Raw genomic sequence first — 18,019 nt, 5'->3', positions numbered from 1 at the left:
TACATTTTATAAAAATAAAAGTTTGTGGGGGAGAACTGTACTACTATATTTGAATTGTGTTTCTCTAAACTATGATTTTATTAAATTAATCCCTTCATTTGTACGCCTCTCTAAATTTGGATACCGCTTACAAAAAATTCTGTGTACGCCCCTACTCTCGACTCAAGAAAAACATAAATTCAACAATAATAAAAAGAAAATACAGTAGTGAAAAAGCCATTTAATATGATATAGTCAGGTTAAATTTATATATGGGCTAGAATCCGTCAACCTAAGCCGAATTCTATGACTTGTTGGATTACTTTGTTCAACCTATCACATTTGTTCTCTCTCTCTATCTCTTTATAAAGGTAATAAGATACAGAGAATGCAGACCTAGAAGTTGAAAAATGCATGCCGAAGTTCAGTACTTTTTTACTTTCACTGTATTCTGAAACTACCCTTTTTTTTTTACTAAAATATAGTCATCTGCAACTTGATTTCAATAAAGCTTTTGAGAATGATCAGACATGCACGTTTATATGCTAAAAGGGAAAGCTCAGATGATCATTTTTTCAAGCTTTGGAATTAACGCCAAAAGGTGAGTTATCGAACTAGCTTCACAACAAAGGAAAGGGAAGTGTATATATATATATATATATGCATGCCTTTTCTTTCTCATATCTATTTTTTCTACTTTTTTTTTCCTTTCTCAAAGTTAATTCGCCGATTTATGTTTAGAATGTTTAATGTTCTTTTAACTATGTGATGTATATAAAAAAGAGTAGCCGGGTGCGCATTCTATATAGAGTCTAGGAAAGAAGTGCATGTAGGATGTACTGTATACAAATACTCCCTCCGTTTCAGTTTATGTGAACATATTTCCTCTTTGGTCTGTTCCTAAAAGAATGACTTCTTTCTAATTTAGAAATAATTTAGCTTAAATTTTTAATTCTGCCCTTAATGAAAAGTTTTTATAACTATACAAATACTTTGGACTTCTTTTTGACTTGTTTAGAGCCATAATTTTTTTTTTTTTAACTTCGTGTCCAATCAAATAGGTGAGAAAGAGGGAGGGAGTAGTTAATATTGGTCCATTGTGCCCTGGTTCCTCTATGCCTAAAGCGCCGCAATCATTAATTGGTGCGCGGACGTCTTTACTACCTATACATAGGATTTGACTTATACGCATCTATGTCTAAAAAAATTTGCAGTGTTATTTAACGTTTTATAGTAGATTGTACTTTTATTTTTCAGTAATTAATCTCACTTCATCTGAACAACTATTATGTTATTATATTTTAGGTAGCCTAATTGTGTTTAAAAATAAATAAATTGTCTTTATATAGAAGTTAAGCTCCTATACATAATCCATTCTTTAGATGTTAGTTGTTACCATCTAAAGACCAAAATGATGTTATGAAAATCCCCATTCTCTAGAAAATACACTCTTGGCCTTGACTCAAAATTGTCAAAACTACGTCCAAAGAAGTTGGCTTTAATGAACTTTAATAGATTTAATAGAGGCCGGATGGGAGACATATATATAAATTTTAAAAGGAAAGTTCTAAAATATTCATGACTTGATCAGCTTTCGCTCGACGATTGAGAGGCCAACCCATTTGTGCCGAGAAATTTTACTACGTGAGTCATATAACAACATTATTTATATGACTCTAGTTTATTTCTTGACAAGTGGATTCATATTCTTACTTATTTATTTTAAAGCATAAACTAAAAAAGGTAATATCTAAGTCTATTCTTTTTCCTAATTATAGGCTTAAATGATGGAAATTAATAAAAGAATAAGAAAAAATTTAGAGGGAGGGGAGTGTTGTTTGTTTAAGTTAGCGTTGGGTGCTAAGTAGTCAATAAAATTAAATAATTTGTTGGCCTCTAAAAAGAAGTTGCTCAATTAGTAATTAATCATTCAAATCATAACTCATTAATTGTATTTGTCTTTTTTTATTATTTATTACAATCACGTATCCAGTTCATGATATACATATCTTGAGGCCTAATTTGTTTCATCTTCTAATATTGGTGTTACAATAACAACAAACTAAGTGTAATATCGTAAATAGAGTTTGGGGAGGGTAATGAGTGCACAACCTTACCTTACTTTGTGCAGGTCGAGAGGTTGTTTACGATTGACCATTGACTCAAAGCAAGCATGCAAAATCACAACAGTTGAGATAAAGGGAAATCGCTAAATGTTTTCTATGTTCACTGTGATCTATTAACAGTAGGAAGCTGATTGAAAACTAGATATCCTTTACTTACTTAGCAGTATCATCTACTACTTTAATAAATATACTTGAGTACGTAACAATTAAAGGAAAGGACGGCGTTCCACAAATCTAATTGCCTATAATCCAACTGAACTAAAAGCAAAACCTAGTTGCCCAATAATTACGTGCCACCTCATTCTTACTTTAATTTCCTTGCCATGCAAAGGAGTAATTCAATTACTAGCTAGCCAACTTCAGCTACACATAATCAAAATTCTACTCCTCTATTCGCTATATATAGCTTCCACTTATTTAACTTGGCATCATGATGCATGTACCGTTTTCATTGAATGTCATATGCTTTACAAATACTCACATTGATAAACATGGACTAGGAGTAACACGACAAATTTGTAAGTTTTTTTGAGACGATATAAAATTATTTGGAAGTCCCATATGAATTGAGTTCATCTTTGCAAATGACTGTCTTGTCCAAAATGAGAAGGGGGTTCGTTTTTTTTAATCCAATATAGTGAACAGTGATTTCTTTAGTCGTTCTTTAGGCACAATAGCAGTCACACAAAAGATAAATGTTGATGCATCAAATATACATATTTCATAAATTTGTAATTCTTTTAGACGATTTAGAAGTCCCATATGAATTGAGTTCACCTTTGCACGCTTGCTTTGAGCCGAGGGTCTATCGAAAACAACTTCTCTACCTATACAGGGTAGGGTAAGGCTACATACACATTACCCTCCGCAAACTTCAATTGTGAGATTACACTGGGTATGTTGTCGTTGTGTTAGCTTGACACTTAGCCTTAAACACATAAAACCACGCCAATATTTGGTCATTACTTCGTAAATATATATAGTTCCAACTTCCAAGCAGGTAACGCTCAAGTATTACACTTAACTGAAACACAAGAGGATAGGAAACCCCAGTTCAACCATAGAGTACGAAATAAAATGCGACGAAAATCTCATAAAAACTTCTTCCATTCTTCATAAACTTATGACTTTCTATCTTCAAAATCTTCCCAGTTACTTTCATGAGGTGCACATGAGCTTGAAGAAGTACCAAAATCCGATGAAAAGCTCATAAAAACTTCTTCTTCTTGCTTGTAACTTGATTGTAATGTCAAAGGTGGCAATTCTGATAATGTACTGTTAGATGATGATTGCGAAAAATCAAAAGAACCAGATAACTGCTGATTATAACTTGGCGAGATACCAAAGTTTAAATCAGTAATGTTGCTGTCATTCTGAAGCAGCTGAGCATAGTGATGTAAACTAGGATAATGTTCTTGAAAAGGGAGAGGATGATTATTATTGGAGGTAGTTGGAATATATTGTTGGGCAACAATATCATTAGGCAAGTGATGATCTTGACTAGTATTAGTAGGAAGGTATTGGAATTTGCCTTGAACTTTTTCAGGGAAGTTGAGTTTGGCTTTATTGCCTTTGAATCTGAGAGCTGCTTCATCATAGGCAACAGCTGCAGCCTCAGCAGTTTCAAAAGTGCCAAGCCATACTCTTGCTGCTTTCTTTGGGTCTCGGATTTCGGCTGCCCATTTTCCCCATGGTCTTTGCCTCACTCCTCTATACCGTTTTCTTCTCGAATTCCCTTCACATATACATACACTGTTATTAGATCGATCACCTAAAATATAACTACAGTCAAACCTCTCTATAACAATATTCTCCTATCCAAAAAATTTTGACTACTATTATGAAATGTTGTTATATATACATAATATGAAAAAGTGGTTCCAAGGAAAACTTGACCGTTATAGTAAAGTGTTGTTATAAAGCATGATTGTTGAGGTCGGACTATATACGTAACCATTCATAAAAATGGGATTAGTAACTTGAAAAATAATATATTACTTTTGTAGATTATCTGCAATAGGGAGGTTAAGGTACATTGATAGTGTTAATTTTTTTTTAAATTTCAATGTATATGAGTTAAATCCTACTCCTATTAAGAAAACTTGATTAGATTTGTTGTGATCTTGACAACCGATGTCGGTGTAATTCTAGGAAGAAATTGAACTAGTTGAAGCTAACTGCTACCTAATGTTCCTTACTTTTCTTTTTCCTCTTTTTTTCCCCCGAAGTCTTTGTTTTCTTTTCCCTTTTGTTTTGCTTCGAAGAAATTTTGTGGGAAGAATGAAGGAGGAAACAATCAGTTTATTTCCATTTAGGGAATTAGAAACTAGAATGTCAATTAACTAAGGACGCCTGGCCACCCATAGTAGTGGTCATGAACAAGATATTAATGAGATGCATAATTAGGTTATATAATCTAATAAAAATATGTATAAGCTTGCGAAAAAAAAAAAGAAATGAGTCAGATAATATATCTAATTAAATATGGTCATCTTTTAGGAAAGCACTTGTCATCCAATGAAGATGATAAATAACTTACAAAAATAGGTTTTTTTTTATTTAAAAAAAGAACGTGGATCTTGGATCTAACTCAATTCTGGAACTAACTCAATAGGTTATCATTGTTTAAGACGATATAAGGAGACGACGACAACTCACTCCCTAAACTGACTTGAGACACTTAACAAAGAAAAAGGGGCCCAAAGAAAGAAAACATTGCTTACTTTATACTTGGAAAAGAATTAATTTGATGTTAATCATATAATTAGTTGTGGTTTGTGAGTAATACCTTGATCCTCAATAGATTGAGATTGATTTTGGAGAGCTACAGCAGACTGAGGTAGGGTTAATGGAGTAACATTAGCAGAAGAAGAATGGGTGGTACTGTTCCCGATAACTTGAGAAAGGACAGAAACCATAGCAGACATGTCATGCTGAGATCGAGCTGAGTATATATTATAGGGCTCCTCTTGAAGTTGAGGATGATCAATATTATCATTATTCTCTTTCTCTTCCATTTCATTGGATGAAAAGTCCCCTCTCTCCATTCCTTGGATCCACTGTTTTTGACTCTTTAGTTTCTTCTAACAAAACTCTACCTTTAATCTGTTTTAGCAACCAAACCCAAAGTTAATGAAACAATTGAAGGAGGTCCACAAGGAATGGGGCAAGAAGAGTAGGAAGAGGAAGAAGAAGATATTAGGGTTTACTATTCTTGCTTTTTATATCCGAATGTGAATACTTTAACTTAGTGTGGACTATACTATGGTCTATAGAGAGAATTGTGCGGTCCTACTTTTTTTTTTTTTTGAGATGCTTGTGTAATTATTTCGCATAAGAACAATATGTATATCCATCTGTTTATGCTTTCTTCTTTTCTTACATTCATATGGGACAAAAGGTAGCGTTTGCGCCAAAATTTCGAAGAAGATTTTTTGGAAATATAATTTTTTAAAGATTTTGCAAAAACTCAAAAATTGCTAAAAACGTTTTCTTTTAAAGCTGAAGGAAAAAACTTTTTTGGTATTTGATGAACCATGTTATGAAATTTAACTAAGTACATGTTATGAATATAGTAAATCTTGTTGAATTGCTTCACAACAGCAAAAGGTTGAGTTAACAGAAAAATTTCGACATCTTAGTAAATTATGTTGGAGGGTAACAGCAAGTCAGCGACCAGAAACTAGCGGTTTTACGAACGTAATATGGCACCCCTTGCTTTTATAAAACTTATAAAACCGCACCTCTCCTTGAATGAGCCATCATTTTGGCGAATAGCAAAATACTCATTTCGTTGTGTTGTATTTATTTAAGTATAATATTAAGGTTAAAATTTGTAATTTTATTTTTTCCGAATGAAGATGGGTCCACAGCAAACGGTAAATTGATTTTTAGTTAGACTTGATTATTGTACATAATAACTATTGCAAGGAATCATCATGAAAAGGAATTAACAAATGTTTAAAAAACATGCATTTTTCTCCACAAATTTTAAACAATTTCAAATTGAGACTTTTCACATATCTAAAGACCTATCAATAAGATGTCTTACGTGATTTTCTTCAAAAAGAATTGATAAAATAGAAGTAAGATGTAGAATATTTTTGGGAGTTTGGTTGAAGGGATAACTATAATAATTCGGAATAAAATGTGAAATTGCTCCATCCCATGTTTGGTTAAAAATTTTGATCGGTATAATTAGTCCCAGAACTATTTCATACTACACTCTGTGAGATAACTATCCCCAAGTAAAATAGTAAATGTCTTCCTCCAAAACTCTTCTCCCGGGTTCTTTTAAAGAGCCAAGATTAAAATTGGAAAGTAAAGTCTATCCAAATTTATCTAATTTATAACCAAATACATGTTTATATTGTGTTGTATCTCTCGTTTTTAATCCAATAAGCTAATCATCTAAAAAATGAAAATAAGCACTGAATAATCTCATTATAATTTAAAAGTACTACCCACCCCTCACCACCAAAGGAAAAGAACTTGTAAGAAGGTCACACATCATACAAGAAGCTCGAATTGAAGCCGGACTCCGGTACTGCCAGACCACCTCATTCATCGGCTTATTCGTTTACCTTGGTCCTGCCAACTGCCTTTAAAATTGCCCGTTATTTTGCCAGCGGCAACTGCCTTTACTTGTTGGGAGCTTGTTGCAAAGTAATCGTAATTATCACAACTGGAAGGTGATCACGACGCCCTTTACTCCTAACGAGATTGGAATTTGCAGAACGGAAGGCAAGGGACATGGTTTTTTTAATCAACAAATCAATTACAACAAGATGCTGAAGAAAACAACATACCTAGTATATTCCCACAGTATGAGTGTGGGGTCTGGGGAGGATAATGTGTACACAAACCTTATCCCTACCTCATGGAGATAGAGAGTTGTTTCCGATAGACCCTCGGCTCAATGATGCTGAAGAAAAATATCAGCTAAATCTTCTGGGCAACATGAAGGAAGACGTGACCAGAAATCTAAAAGCAAAACTTAGTCTTGGGAAGCCAGCTCCAAAATGGCAAATAGCACGGGGCAATAGGCGAATCAACATCTATATGTACAATAATAATATGATCATAAAGTCGGCTGTATCTTTCTGAACCGCATAAATTCCAAAAATTGGGAAGGTAATTCTGCTAAAAGCGATTGAACAACTGAGACGTCTCCATCTGCAAATCAATGAAAAGGCGTCAGATCATACAGTAGAAACCTACCTGCAATATTCTCTCAAGCTCTTAAGAACGTTTGATTATCCTTTTCTACATGAGGAAGCTTTAACTGAGAAATTTATAGTATGACCCACTTTGTACATCTCGGAGAGGAACAAATTGTACTATATCCCGCACGGCAACACGTCCAGTTGTAGACTCTAGCCTCTCTCCTTTATCAGCATCTAATATCTGTGAAAACGGATCACATGGGAAATCATCACAGTTAATTGAATTGGATAACTCAAAAGCCACTCCTTGTTGAGGATATAAGTTGTTGCACTTGCATACCTCCATTTCTTTGAAGTCTGCTCCTCCAACCCCAACAATAAGAATTGACAATGGCAAATCCGCAGCTTGAACAAGAGCATCCATTGTTTCTTGGAGATCTGTTATCACTCCATCCTGGAAATTTTCAAAAATATAATTCAGTTATAAACATCTCTAATAAAATCAAACCCAACCAAAATAAGATAGACAGTTTGATTTCTAACAAAAATTCACGTTTGAGGTTTCACTGCATTTTTATGCATTCAGGTTAAGTTTACGATGTATATGCATAGAGATATATACACATGATTGAGAAGGGATTGGTTCACTAAAACTCTGATTGGTATAGCAGATGATGGTTAATATTTTACTTGAAAGGTCTAAAAACAGATGTTCATCAGGAAATCAGACAAGATATAGAACATAGAAAATGAAATGTACCGTGATTATTAACAAAACGAAATACTTCCGCTCATTGTTCGTCATAGACTGACTTGCTATATGTGCAGCAGAAGTAATCACTGGTCCAAATAAAGTTGGACCTGCAAGTGAAACATTATGAAGAGCACTCATGTATGCCATCATAATACCCTGGATTCCTTCCACCTAGAGTTAAAGGAAGAAAAAAAAACAGCTGAAATTAATAGCAAAACAAAATTCAGAAAGCTAAAGCAATAACAAAACTGAAAGTATATAACGCTCTCTAAGAAATACCTCACAGTAACTGTTGCTACCATTTAGATTGAAGCAATGAGAAACTGGGCCATCAATTGGCCGTGCTCCAAAACCCCAAGCAGGAAAACGTTTGTCTGTATCATAATACTGCAACACCTCTCCAACATCCAAGATTGCCTGAAATTGATATGCTCATAAAATAACCTACTTCATATGAAGGAAACATATCAAATCATTATTATTGAGACTATATTCTTACTCTCTGATAGGCATTTGGCCGTCCTGAAGGGTCGATATAATGCAATGAATCAGGGAGGCGTGGATTTCCATTGGAAGCTGACATACAATAATTCACACAAGAAATGATTACAGGCTCAGATGCAAGCTAAGTATGAATGCGAGCACTAACATACAGAAGTTTTTTGTTTCAATAACATAGACATCCCATGTGCCCCAGTTGGCCCACAGGTTTGGAACTCCGGAGAGTATGGACCCTCCCCTCTACCCTATTCGAACTGTTGGTTGCACTTATTTTTCTGAATAATTTGCTGTATGTGCAAATTCAATGCAGAAGATTATTGAGAAAAGAAGCAACCAACAACTCAAACAGGATCTACATAATTGTTAGGAAAAATAATTAGTTTTTCCCTCCAGGGATATTCTGACATAGATGGGGAGGGGGATTGCAAAGATTTTCACATTCCATAAAATCTTTAAGTTAAGCTAACATTGCAACAATAACAAATAGTAGTTGTCAATGGAGGCATCAGTCCAGCCCCCACTGCACATGCGAAAAGAGGAAGATGCCCGGAGTTTGTCCAAATAAATCATGCCACTGATGAAGACGACAACTACATTTCCAGGCATAGCTATGGAAACAAAGGAAGACTTATGAGAATCTGGTATTTGGAGACATTAAACAGGTACTTGAAAACATGAAAATATATGTATCATTAGGCAACCACATACCAGTGAAATCAATGGCCACCATGAAGTTGAGTTCATAGCCCCATGCTAAGTAATCAAGGAATGTATACTGGATTTTCTCAGAATAGCTTTCCACGAAAAGCTCACTCTTCAGAACCTGGATAAAAATCCAGTGACTCTTAATTAAATAAGTTGCAATAGCAGTATTGTTTACCTGATTAATAAGTTCTTACCTTGTTTTGTTGATTAGGTCCCAGAGCAGCTGGTATAAAAAGATTTGCACCAATACCGGCAGAATGTAACTTTTCTAAATCTGACAGTGACTTGTGAATCTTTCTGACAATCAGGAGAAATACTGTCAGCTTCCAGTCAGTAAAAGTCAGAAATGATGAAGAGATGAAAAAGAAGCTCATTTACCCAAGTAAACTATGCTTGCCGTTGCTATTGAAGTCATAACACTCGATAGTTAATGGGCTGTCCTGCATTAATTCAAATGTTTCTAAACTGAAAATCAAAGAATAAATATTGTGCAGAAGTGATATCCCTTTCGATTATGCAACATACTGTCAGCACAAAGTAGATGGTAATTTCCTCAGGGGAAAAGTATATTACCAATCACATCCCTTAAAACGAGTGAGTTCTTAAAGTGCAGGCTCAAAGTCGAAACCACTAACTACTTTGATGAGTAAAGTTTGTTATTGCACAAGAGCTTAACTCCATAGATATCTGCTGAATCCCATCAATTGGAGTAGTTTAATTACAAAGTCCAAAAAGACAGCTAATTTAAAGTACTAGAGAAAATAGATGGTGAAATCTACTCATTAGGGAGCAAAGATCTGTGAAAAGTGAGAACTGGGAGTTTCATCATAATTCGTATGAAAAATACTAGCAATTTCAGAGCTTGCCCAAATAAGTTTTAGGGGGAAAAAAGCGCATGTAGCTCAACATATATTGATTGCTTGGAACAGCATACACTCTCATGGAAAAAGAAATTGCTTTTGAAGGATATCATTTCCTCCTATTCAGGGTTCTATTTGTATGGGATTTGCCCAAGAAACACAACACGTTCTTAAGAAAATGCATAATGGATCACTCAAAAGGGAATTGTATTGTACCTTACTTCCAATTTGTTGGATATTCAGGAACACCGATTTCCAGATGGGTGAGTGATCATTTTTTATCACTTCTGTTTTGCAAATTGGAACCACTATTCCACTTTCTGTAGCTTTTGAGACCACCAGAAATGGATCCTGCCAAAAGCAGAAGAGTTATCAGCATCATACGTTTCATAGTGAAAAAAGATAAAACTACTCTGATGAGTTTCGTACACTTTTTGAGAACAAATCCTTTGATTCCAATTCTGAACATCTTAATCTCAACTCAATAGTAGTCTTGGAGCTGACACTTTCTTCAGCTAAAACAGTAAGCTTGCCTAACTTTCGCGCATGCGTTTGACCAGAAGATTGTTCGCCACATACAAGGTCCAAGGTCAGGGACCTGCCCGACTTTGTGACAATCTACACGGAAATATGTTTAACATCCATTGGATTAATAAACAAAATAACCTCATATGTACAACTACATTATTAAAATGGACAATACCAGAATTTGATCCTAAATCGTGGAAGAAATAGTTGTACGCAAGAATATTACACAGAGATGCAATAATTCAAATGGTTCACGGCTTGTAACCATTATCTGGCAGAAAATTCATAACCTCTTGAAAATAAAGCAAAATGGTACAACTGAAAAAGCAGATCCATAATACTGTAGCTCCGACTAACAGGAAAGCCATTCTGAATAGAAGCAACATTTTTCTTTTTCCTAAGTACTTACAGCAGTTTCAAAACAATTTTTTTTTTAAGAAAAGAGTTTTTTTTTTAAAAAGTACTTACAGGAAAATTAAACTATGAACAATCTATTTCGAGTCTCAACCAAACAACGGAATGCATGTCCATAACCAAGTACTGTACAAATAATTAGTAGAAGAGCCTCAAGGTGAGATATGTTTTCTCCTTACTCTTCAGTTAGCATGCTAATAATAGCCTTGATGGTAAACCATGCAATTTCACTTCTACCAGTGCCAGAAAGCTATGGTGATATTATAATTTTATGAACAAATGTTAATGATTAAAAAGGGATGCACACCTGGGCCAATGTGCAACTGGCCTCACCAAGAAAGTCCTGCTCTTCCAGTTTAAGCATCTGCAATAATTATACAAACTTCCATGATTTCATAAGATTTTTGCTGTGGAAGCACTTGAATGAGCATTCAAAAGAACATGATTATATACCTTGTATCCTCTAATATTTTTTCACACGATATATAACAGATTATTGTATCTTGTACTATCTAATAGCATTTAAAGAGAAAAATTGGATTACTCATTGTCCATAATAAGCAAACAAAAGCAAATTCAAAGCATACGGCAGGTACTCAAGTATACGATGTTAAACTACCCCCACCCCCCCTCTTTCCTAGATGAGCATGTAGTAAAGCAAGAGAAAATGAAACCAGAAATATGGTAGTTGGACGTATCATTCTTACTATTGATCTACTTCCTTTTTTAACTATTGAACTAATTCAAGGTTCAGGTGAAGCAAGATTACTCAATTTGAAATGAAACTGTCACTGCAGACAGCTAGCTCCCAAAAAACACCATTATGTAGGACTACTTCTAAGACCAAGCATCTGCAAGGATCTCAAAAAGAAAAACTCCCTTCAATATACAAGAAAGGAGGGAATACTTTCACATGTTGCCTGAGATGTCCAAAAAATGGAATTGTCCCGTTAAAAGACGATACAGATGAAAAGTGACATCACATAACTTGAGATGTATTGTGTAAAGGAAGCGAATTAGAAGGTTCCATCTGTTACAACAACATATAGTGGATTTGCTTGAAAGTCTAGAACCATTTCCTAAAAAGTGAAACTAACATGCCAATGCTGCAATAAGCTGTAGTGATTACAATCAATATTACTTCTTGCACGGTGAAAACACAAACTGTTTTGCTCCAACTGTTGTTTTATGCTTCAACCGGGTAAGCTATTGAAGTGTTGTTAGTTCGTAAAATATATGCAGATCTTTTACCACATAAGTGACATGTTGATTTCGAGATCAAGCACATAAGCTAGTACAAACAACATAACAGTAGGGATTATGACAGTATAAAGCAATTAGCACATTACACAGTTCAAATCACTAAAGCAGCAGGTTGATTCAATCACTCTTCTTTAAGTCTTCTCCTTATAATCAGCTCAAGGTTCATGTTAAAACTTACATAGCGGAGTTCATATTCAAAATTACAGGTTAATCTGATATGAATGCCTCTGGGGACAAGTAGAAACTGTAATTATCGTTATCAGAAATTTTAAAATGATCACATATATACCTTGACATCTTGATTGTGAAATTGAGTGTCAACATCGTACACACGAAACCTGAAATAAAGGCAAAGATTGTGATATCGAAAAACATGTATTTCAATAGAACCAGGAAGTGTAGTATCAGGACTTACACTAAATTCTGCACTGTCTCAAAATAATAAGCAATTGTATATTTTGTAATCCACTTCGGGTTCAATGAGTTCAAAACTACTTCTGTACGGCTAAGCTCTTTCAATGAACCATCTTTTTCTTTTGAATAAAGGACTGCCATAGGGTCACTCTGTAAAAAATAAATACAATAAATTCTCAGTTAAGTTATAACATGTTTATTTTAGAAAACAGACTATGATGCTTGAAGATAGAAGGCATCTCATATTGACAAGGAAAAATCAATACAACTAAAACAATACCATTTATCAAAAACAATGGGATAAAAGACAATTAGGTAACTCATAAACTAAAAAAAATACTGAAGTCCAAAAATAGCCATAATGAGAATTGGAGAGTACTTCTTAGATAGTTGGCAAGCAAAAACTAGTTCTTTTGTTATGGAAGTACTAAGCACAGTATCACAAATACAACATAGCCAATTAAACATCAAAGATCAGTGAGTAGATTTCACCTCCCTTTCCCATATCATAACCGGAAGGGATAGCGTATCCACAGAAGAGAGACTACAAGCCCTTACCCTTAAATTAGTTTAGACGCGTCTCTGACGCCTTTATGTTATAGGCTGGGTAAGCATGCTTCTTTGCCACAAAGAAAAACTCTTTGTACATGGAGGCGGTAAGCTCTCTATCAATGTTATTCATAGCAAAACACTACTAGACTATACGGATTCCAACTGAGCTCAGAGCATAAACCTCACAGAAGTCAATAAGTTCTAGCTGGTACAGGACTGCTGATAACATTCTACCCAGAAATCTGGTGCACCAAGTATAGGCTTTTCCCGCAAGCCATATTTTAAAAGCTATCCATACAAAGTAAATCGAAGACAAAGTAACACGCTAGCAGGCAGTACACGTAGTACATGAAAAATAACCTCATTGTTTGGTACCACGGTTTCTCGAGTATAGTTCCATTAACCTTTCAGTTTACCAGGTTGTCTTTAGAAGCTAGCTTTTGAGAGTGAAAAATTTAAGGTCAAAAAAATGGTATTTTGGAGTGTTCGAGACTTCGAGTAAGTACTATCCCCGAAAGTGGAATTTCACCTTCATACAGGAGAAATTATTGCACTGATGGAAAAAAGTAAAACAAGAAAACACCAAGGCAAAGATTCACATTTGAAGTCATATTACGGAGATGAAAAAATTCATATTCAACAGGAATATAAAAAAGCAACAATGATAGTCAAAACCAGAAAAGATGACACTCTATCTAAGAATAACCCAATGCTGCTATAAATCACGGCACATGAAAGTCAGCATTGTCATTTACATTATCTAACGCGCATCAAATAAGCAACAAACCTTGGAAAGCATATCACGATCGCGCAAGCTGGTAGCAGATAGAGACAACTGCAAGTGCATAAATAAATAAATATAAGAAACCTCCAACATTGAAAATGAAGAGCACAATTACAGAAATCAAATAGCCAAGAACTGCAATATGATGTTGCATAGTGAAACAGTCAATTCAAAGCTCCTACAATAACGGACTGGTGATGAAGTAGCTTGGTTCACAAATAACTGCACCGCTATATTTACATCGTATAAAACAAGAAAAAATGGACTTCGTCATCAATTCGAACATCTAGCAGTTTGGCTCCCTTCTTCAGATGACATAATAGGACATTGGCTAATCAAGAGCAGTGCAATTAAGTAACCACATCACTTGTCAAATTCCAATTACATCGGTCCATCCTCCAAGTCAATGACTACTCTTAGGTTCCTAGCTAACAAAAACGAAAAATAAAAAACAAACAGCTGTACAATATGAAGAAAGGAATCCAATAATTTGTTTGGAGAAACCTCAAGCTCGAAAGTATAATCTTTTAGATTTAAATGAATTACTATATTCCCGCTACCCGTTTACTCGGAACTTTTAGCCTTTCTGTTTGGTTGGAGCCAAACATATTTAATTTTGATCATGATCTTGTGAAGGATAAAGTTAGTATTTCAGAATGCTCACATTTGCAGTTGGAAGCTTTTATCTATGATATCTACACACTAAACTTTAATAACAAAAAATAAAAAAACTACTAAGTTATTATCGTAGGAATTCTGATATAACAAGTCCACATCTACCTCAATTACCAATGAAAATTTAGAGACATACAATCAAGCTAGTTATTCCTAATCGCAGAACAAGTCAGTTTCTCGCACGGCCAATGCCAATTCAACTTGTAGTATCTTAATTCAAGCACAATTGGTAATGAAACGACAAACTAAGTCCTCAAAATCACAGTCGTTTAACAGAACATAGGGAAAATGATATATGTGCGTATGAGCTAGTAAGGTTGAATGAAAATCAAAGTAACAGAGAGAGAGTGAAGTGCCTCGATCTGAGAGTAGAGGCCTTGGTAACCGCGAGACTTAAGGAAGGCATCGACGGCCTCGTTAGGAGAGTAAGCTGGATCGTTCTGATTTTTTCCGGTACCGCCGACCGCCGATTGTCCGCCGGCCACGTCGGAGCAGCAATTTCCCATCGACGCCGCCTCTTCTCTAACTTTCAAAAATGTCCAAATACAACTATCTATTCTCTCTCCTCTCTGTATATATGTATTCACAAATTTATAGATTCACAAACGTACATTCTGTGTATATATACTTTAACGTCCGTTGAGGTATGGATTTTGGCAGAAACTAAGCCAGAACATTGTGGGCCACCCACTGCCGCGTTAGTCGTATCTGTTTAAACAAAAAGCGCGTTTTTTTTTTCTTTCAAATTAAAGAATGACTTATTAGGTGCACTTTCAACTTGGAAACCGAGAATTCAAAGAAAAATAAATAAATAAATAAACTGAATGAATAATCATTAAGAGAACCAAATAATCAAAGTAGATCAAATAAATTAGCCATGCATTCGTGAGAATCTAAGTGGGCGTTTGGACAAAAGAATTGTAAAATTTCAAAACATGGTGGAAAAAAATTTCAAGTGAAAATAATATTTGAAATTTAGAGTTGTATTTGGACATGAATATAATTTGGATTTTTTTTAAAATTTTGTGAGTGATTTGAGTGAAAATTTTGAAAAACAACTTTTTAGATTTCAAATTTTCGAAAATTTCCAAAATGCATCTTCAAGTGAAAATTGAAAATTTTATGAACAAACGCTGATTTCGAAAAAAAATAATTTTTTTTCAAAAAGGAAAATATTTCTTATGTCCAAACGGGCTCTAAAGAGAAGTAGATACTTCCACGGTTCCACCCTCCAATTTATGTGTTATTTTGACTAGGCTTGAAATTTAAGAAAGAAAAAAATAAAAATTTGTAGTCTAAAACATATCACATTTGTGTGACTATAATTCATTCCATCAAGCATAAAATAGAAAGTTTATAACTAAATATTTTTTAAATATAAAAAGTATTGTCATATTTCGGACAAACTAAAAAGAAAATTATGCCACATAAAATAAAAAGTTGTGCCACATAAAATAGCACACAGGGGGTATTTCATAACTCACCTATTCTTCGATAACCTAAAATAAACTAAAAGTTCTTTCTGAATTTATAATAATAATAATAATAATTCTTTAGGTCTTCCAAATAATGAATGTGCACCCATACACGAGCATATCGATATCTCACTCAACAATTTTTTTTAAAAAAAAAGACATTTTCTTCTACGACTTGTCTGGTCATTGTTAATAGTTGACGGGGGATTTTCACTGTCAAAAAATGGACATGCAAATAAGTGTGCTATAGAAGAGCTAGTACATAGCATGAAGTTGTAACAAACAGGCTACTTAAACTAAGATAGTAGTCGATAACTCAAATTTTCTTTTCCCAAAGAAGTTATATTTACTAATACTTGCAATATCTTTTTTGGTTTCCCACCCGATGTCCGTTATCCACATTGTAGCCCGACTATTAGATTCACGCCGCGTAGACCTTATTCGGCGGAAAGCGCTCCCTACCAAGATTTTTTTCATACCCAGAGCTCGAACCCGAGACCTCTGGTCAAGGGAAGAACAGCCTCATCCGCTGGCCCACATTCTTTGGTGGTGCATCAATGATATGTTCAAATATCATTCATTAGTTTATGTTATAATCCTTAAGGCCACTTCAATTTTAAACTATCGTTCATTAGTTTGTTGGATTAGATGTCTCTTTAAAGAAAATTGGGGGTGAAGGGGGGGGGGGGGGTGGAGTGGGTGTAAAAAATAGAAACTTCTGTTTGGACAGATAAATGTAGCTTACGGGTTGGAAACCCGGCGGTCATTTACACTATGCTTTTACAAAATTATACTGAGTAAAATTTCAGTCACATGTCATGTCTTATTAATATTATTGGTTATCATATTTTTAATCCAATAATTCATATCATATGGTATTTACACATTTGATGCGAGTAAATAAAGAATTATATATGCATGCATAAATCAAAATGTCCAGCGCTAGCTGGCCCTACATGCTGATAATAATCGTATTACTTTAGAAATTAAAGCCATGTGGATTTACATGTAAGCATTGTAAAGCTTTTAGGAAGCATCATTTCTTAGCAACTCCACTTTGTTGCATGTAATTATTGAAATTGGAAGACTTCTCTATCTCTCTGTCACCTTTTTCTATAATTTAATTGTAACAATGTTAGAAAGAACCAACGAAAGAAGATTGTTTTTGAAAGGTTTGCGACAATTGGTTGAAAATGCTGTCCATGCACTCCACGCCAGATTTACTACCAATTTTTTTCGTATGGTGTTTGGTCAGATTGTGCGTAGCTAAAAATTCCGTCAAGTAAATAGTATACCAAAAGTTTTGTAGAGCTTAACTTTTAAATTATAAAATTTAATTTAAGAAAACTTTTAGTTAAAATATTAATTTTAAGATTAGTTATTTATTTCTACACAAATTTTAAGTTTTAAGAGTTATTTTATTAGAAAATTTTTTAGATTGCAAAAGAATCAAATATACCACACATGGTGGTTTAATTTTGGCAAATAAAATGGGCAAAGAACTTTGAACCCATGATACAACACGTCATTTTTAACACCCTGGATGGCTGGACTACCTCACTCAATTGTGCTAAGGGTGTTAAAACTATAACATATAACCATATAAAGTAGTACTTAATTTATATACACAATATAATTTTTCGGCGACGGATGTGCGCCTGACCACCCTTGATGTAGGATGGCTACGCTACTGCTTGTGCCCATATGCGTATCTCTATCAACTAAGACTTTGGACAGAAAAAACCATTTGGGTGTACTCTTATCTCGATCACTAGGCAGATAGAAAAAAACCATAAAGTGTAGGCCACACCCTTTGGGTGCACC

General features: G+C 34.5%; 2 protein-coding genes and 1 long non-coding RNA gene across 3 annotated transcripts; 1 reads left to right on the top strand and 2 right to left on the bottom strand.

The window, feature by feature from the left end:
* The first annotated feature begins 386 nt into the window (after positions 1 to 386).
* LOC104229616 (uncharacterized) lies at positions 387 to 5,474 on the top strand. The gene is made up of 2 exons (XR_711671.2): positions 387 to 580; positions 5,220 to 5,474. It is a non-coding gene; the product is annotated as an uncharacterized lncRNA (long non-coding RNA).
* Positions 2,808 to 5,224, bottom strand: LOC104229615 (ethylene-responsive transcription factor ERF113). The gene is made up of 2 exons (XM_009782273.2): positions 4,894 to 5,224; positions 2,808 to 3,840 (listed from the first exon to the last, which is right to left on the bottom strand). Exons 1-2 carry the CDS (start codon positions 5,150 to 5,152, stop codon positions 3,227 to 3,229), a joined length of 873 nt encoding a protein of 290 aa, XP_009780575.1. The 5' UTR covers positions 5,153 to 5,224; the 3' UTR covers positions 2,808 to 3,226.
* A 938-nt stretch (positions 5,475 to 6,412) lies between the features above and the next one.
* Positions 6,413 to 15,302, bottom strand: LOC104229614 (protein BONZAI 1-like). The gene is made up of 16 exons (XM_009782272.2): positions 15,077 to 15,302; positions 14,049 to 14,096; positions 12,711 to 12,859; positions 12,585 to 12,633; positions 11,340 to 11,396; positions 10,520 to 10,708; positions 10,307 to 10,441; positions 9,609 to 9,670; positions 9,425 to 9,527; positions 9,234 to 9,348; positions 8,524 to 8,600; positions 8,304 to 8,441; positions 8,031 to 8,195; positions 7,611 to 7,724; positions 7,415 to 7,511; positions 6,413 to 7,280 (listed from the first exon to the last, which is right to left on the bottom strand). The coding sequence occupies exons 1-16, from the start codon at positions 15,224 to 15,226 to the stop codon at positions 7,186 to 7,188; spliced, it is 1,743 nt and encodes a 580-aa protein (XP_009780574.1). The 5' UTR covers positions 15,227 to 15,302; the 3' UTR covers positions 6,413 to 7,185.
* Positions 15,303 to 18,019: the final 2,717 nt, after the last annotated feature.

Source organism: Nicotiana sylvestris, chromosome 3, assembly GCF_000393655.2.
Source record: "Nicotiana sylvestris chromosome 3, ASM39365v2, whole genome shotgun sequence".
Lineage (NCBI taxonomy): Eukaryota > Viridiplantae > Streptophyta > Magnoliopsida > Solanales > Solanaceae > Nicotiana > Nicotiana sylvestris.
The sequence above is the reverse complement of the archived record's forward strand: the minus strand, read 5'-3'. Positions and strand labels throughout refer to the sequence as shown.

What these genes read in the sequence shown, in the direction of transcription:
- LOC104229614 (XM_009782272.2), bottom strand. Translation starts at nt 15,226, where the DNA reads ATGGGAAATTGCTGCTCCGACGTGGCCGGCGGACAATCGGCGGTCGGC. An exon ending in CCAGTTGCACATTGGCCCAG is followed by an intron (nt 10,709 to 11,339) that starts GTGTGCATCCCT and finishes ATTTCCGTGTAG; the next exon opens with ATTGTCACAAAGTCGGGCAG. An exon ending in TCGTTTTGTTAATAATCACG is followed by an intron (nt 7,725 to 8,030) that starts GTACATTTCATT and finishes GAAAATTTCCAG; the next exon opens with GATGGAGTGATAACAGATCT.
- LOC104229615 (XM_009782273.2), bottom strand. Translation starts at nt 5,152, where the DNA reads ATGGAGAGAGGGGACTTTTCATCCAATGAAATGGAAGAGAAAGAGAAT. An exon ending in TCAATCTATTGAGGATCAAG is followed by an intron (nt 3,841 to 4,893) that starts GTATTACTCACA and finishes GTATATGTGAAG; the next exon opens with GGAATTCGAGAAGAAAACGG.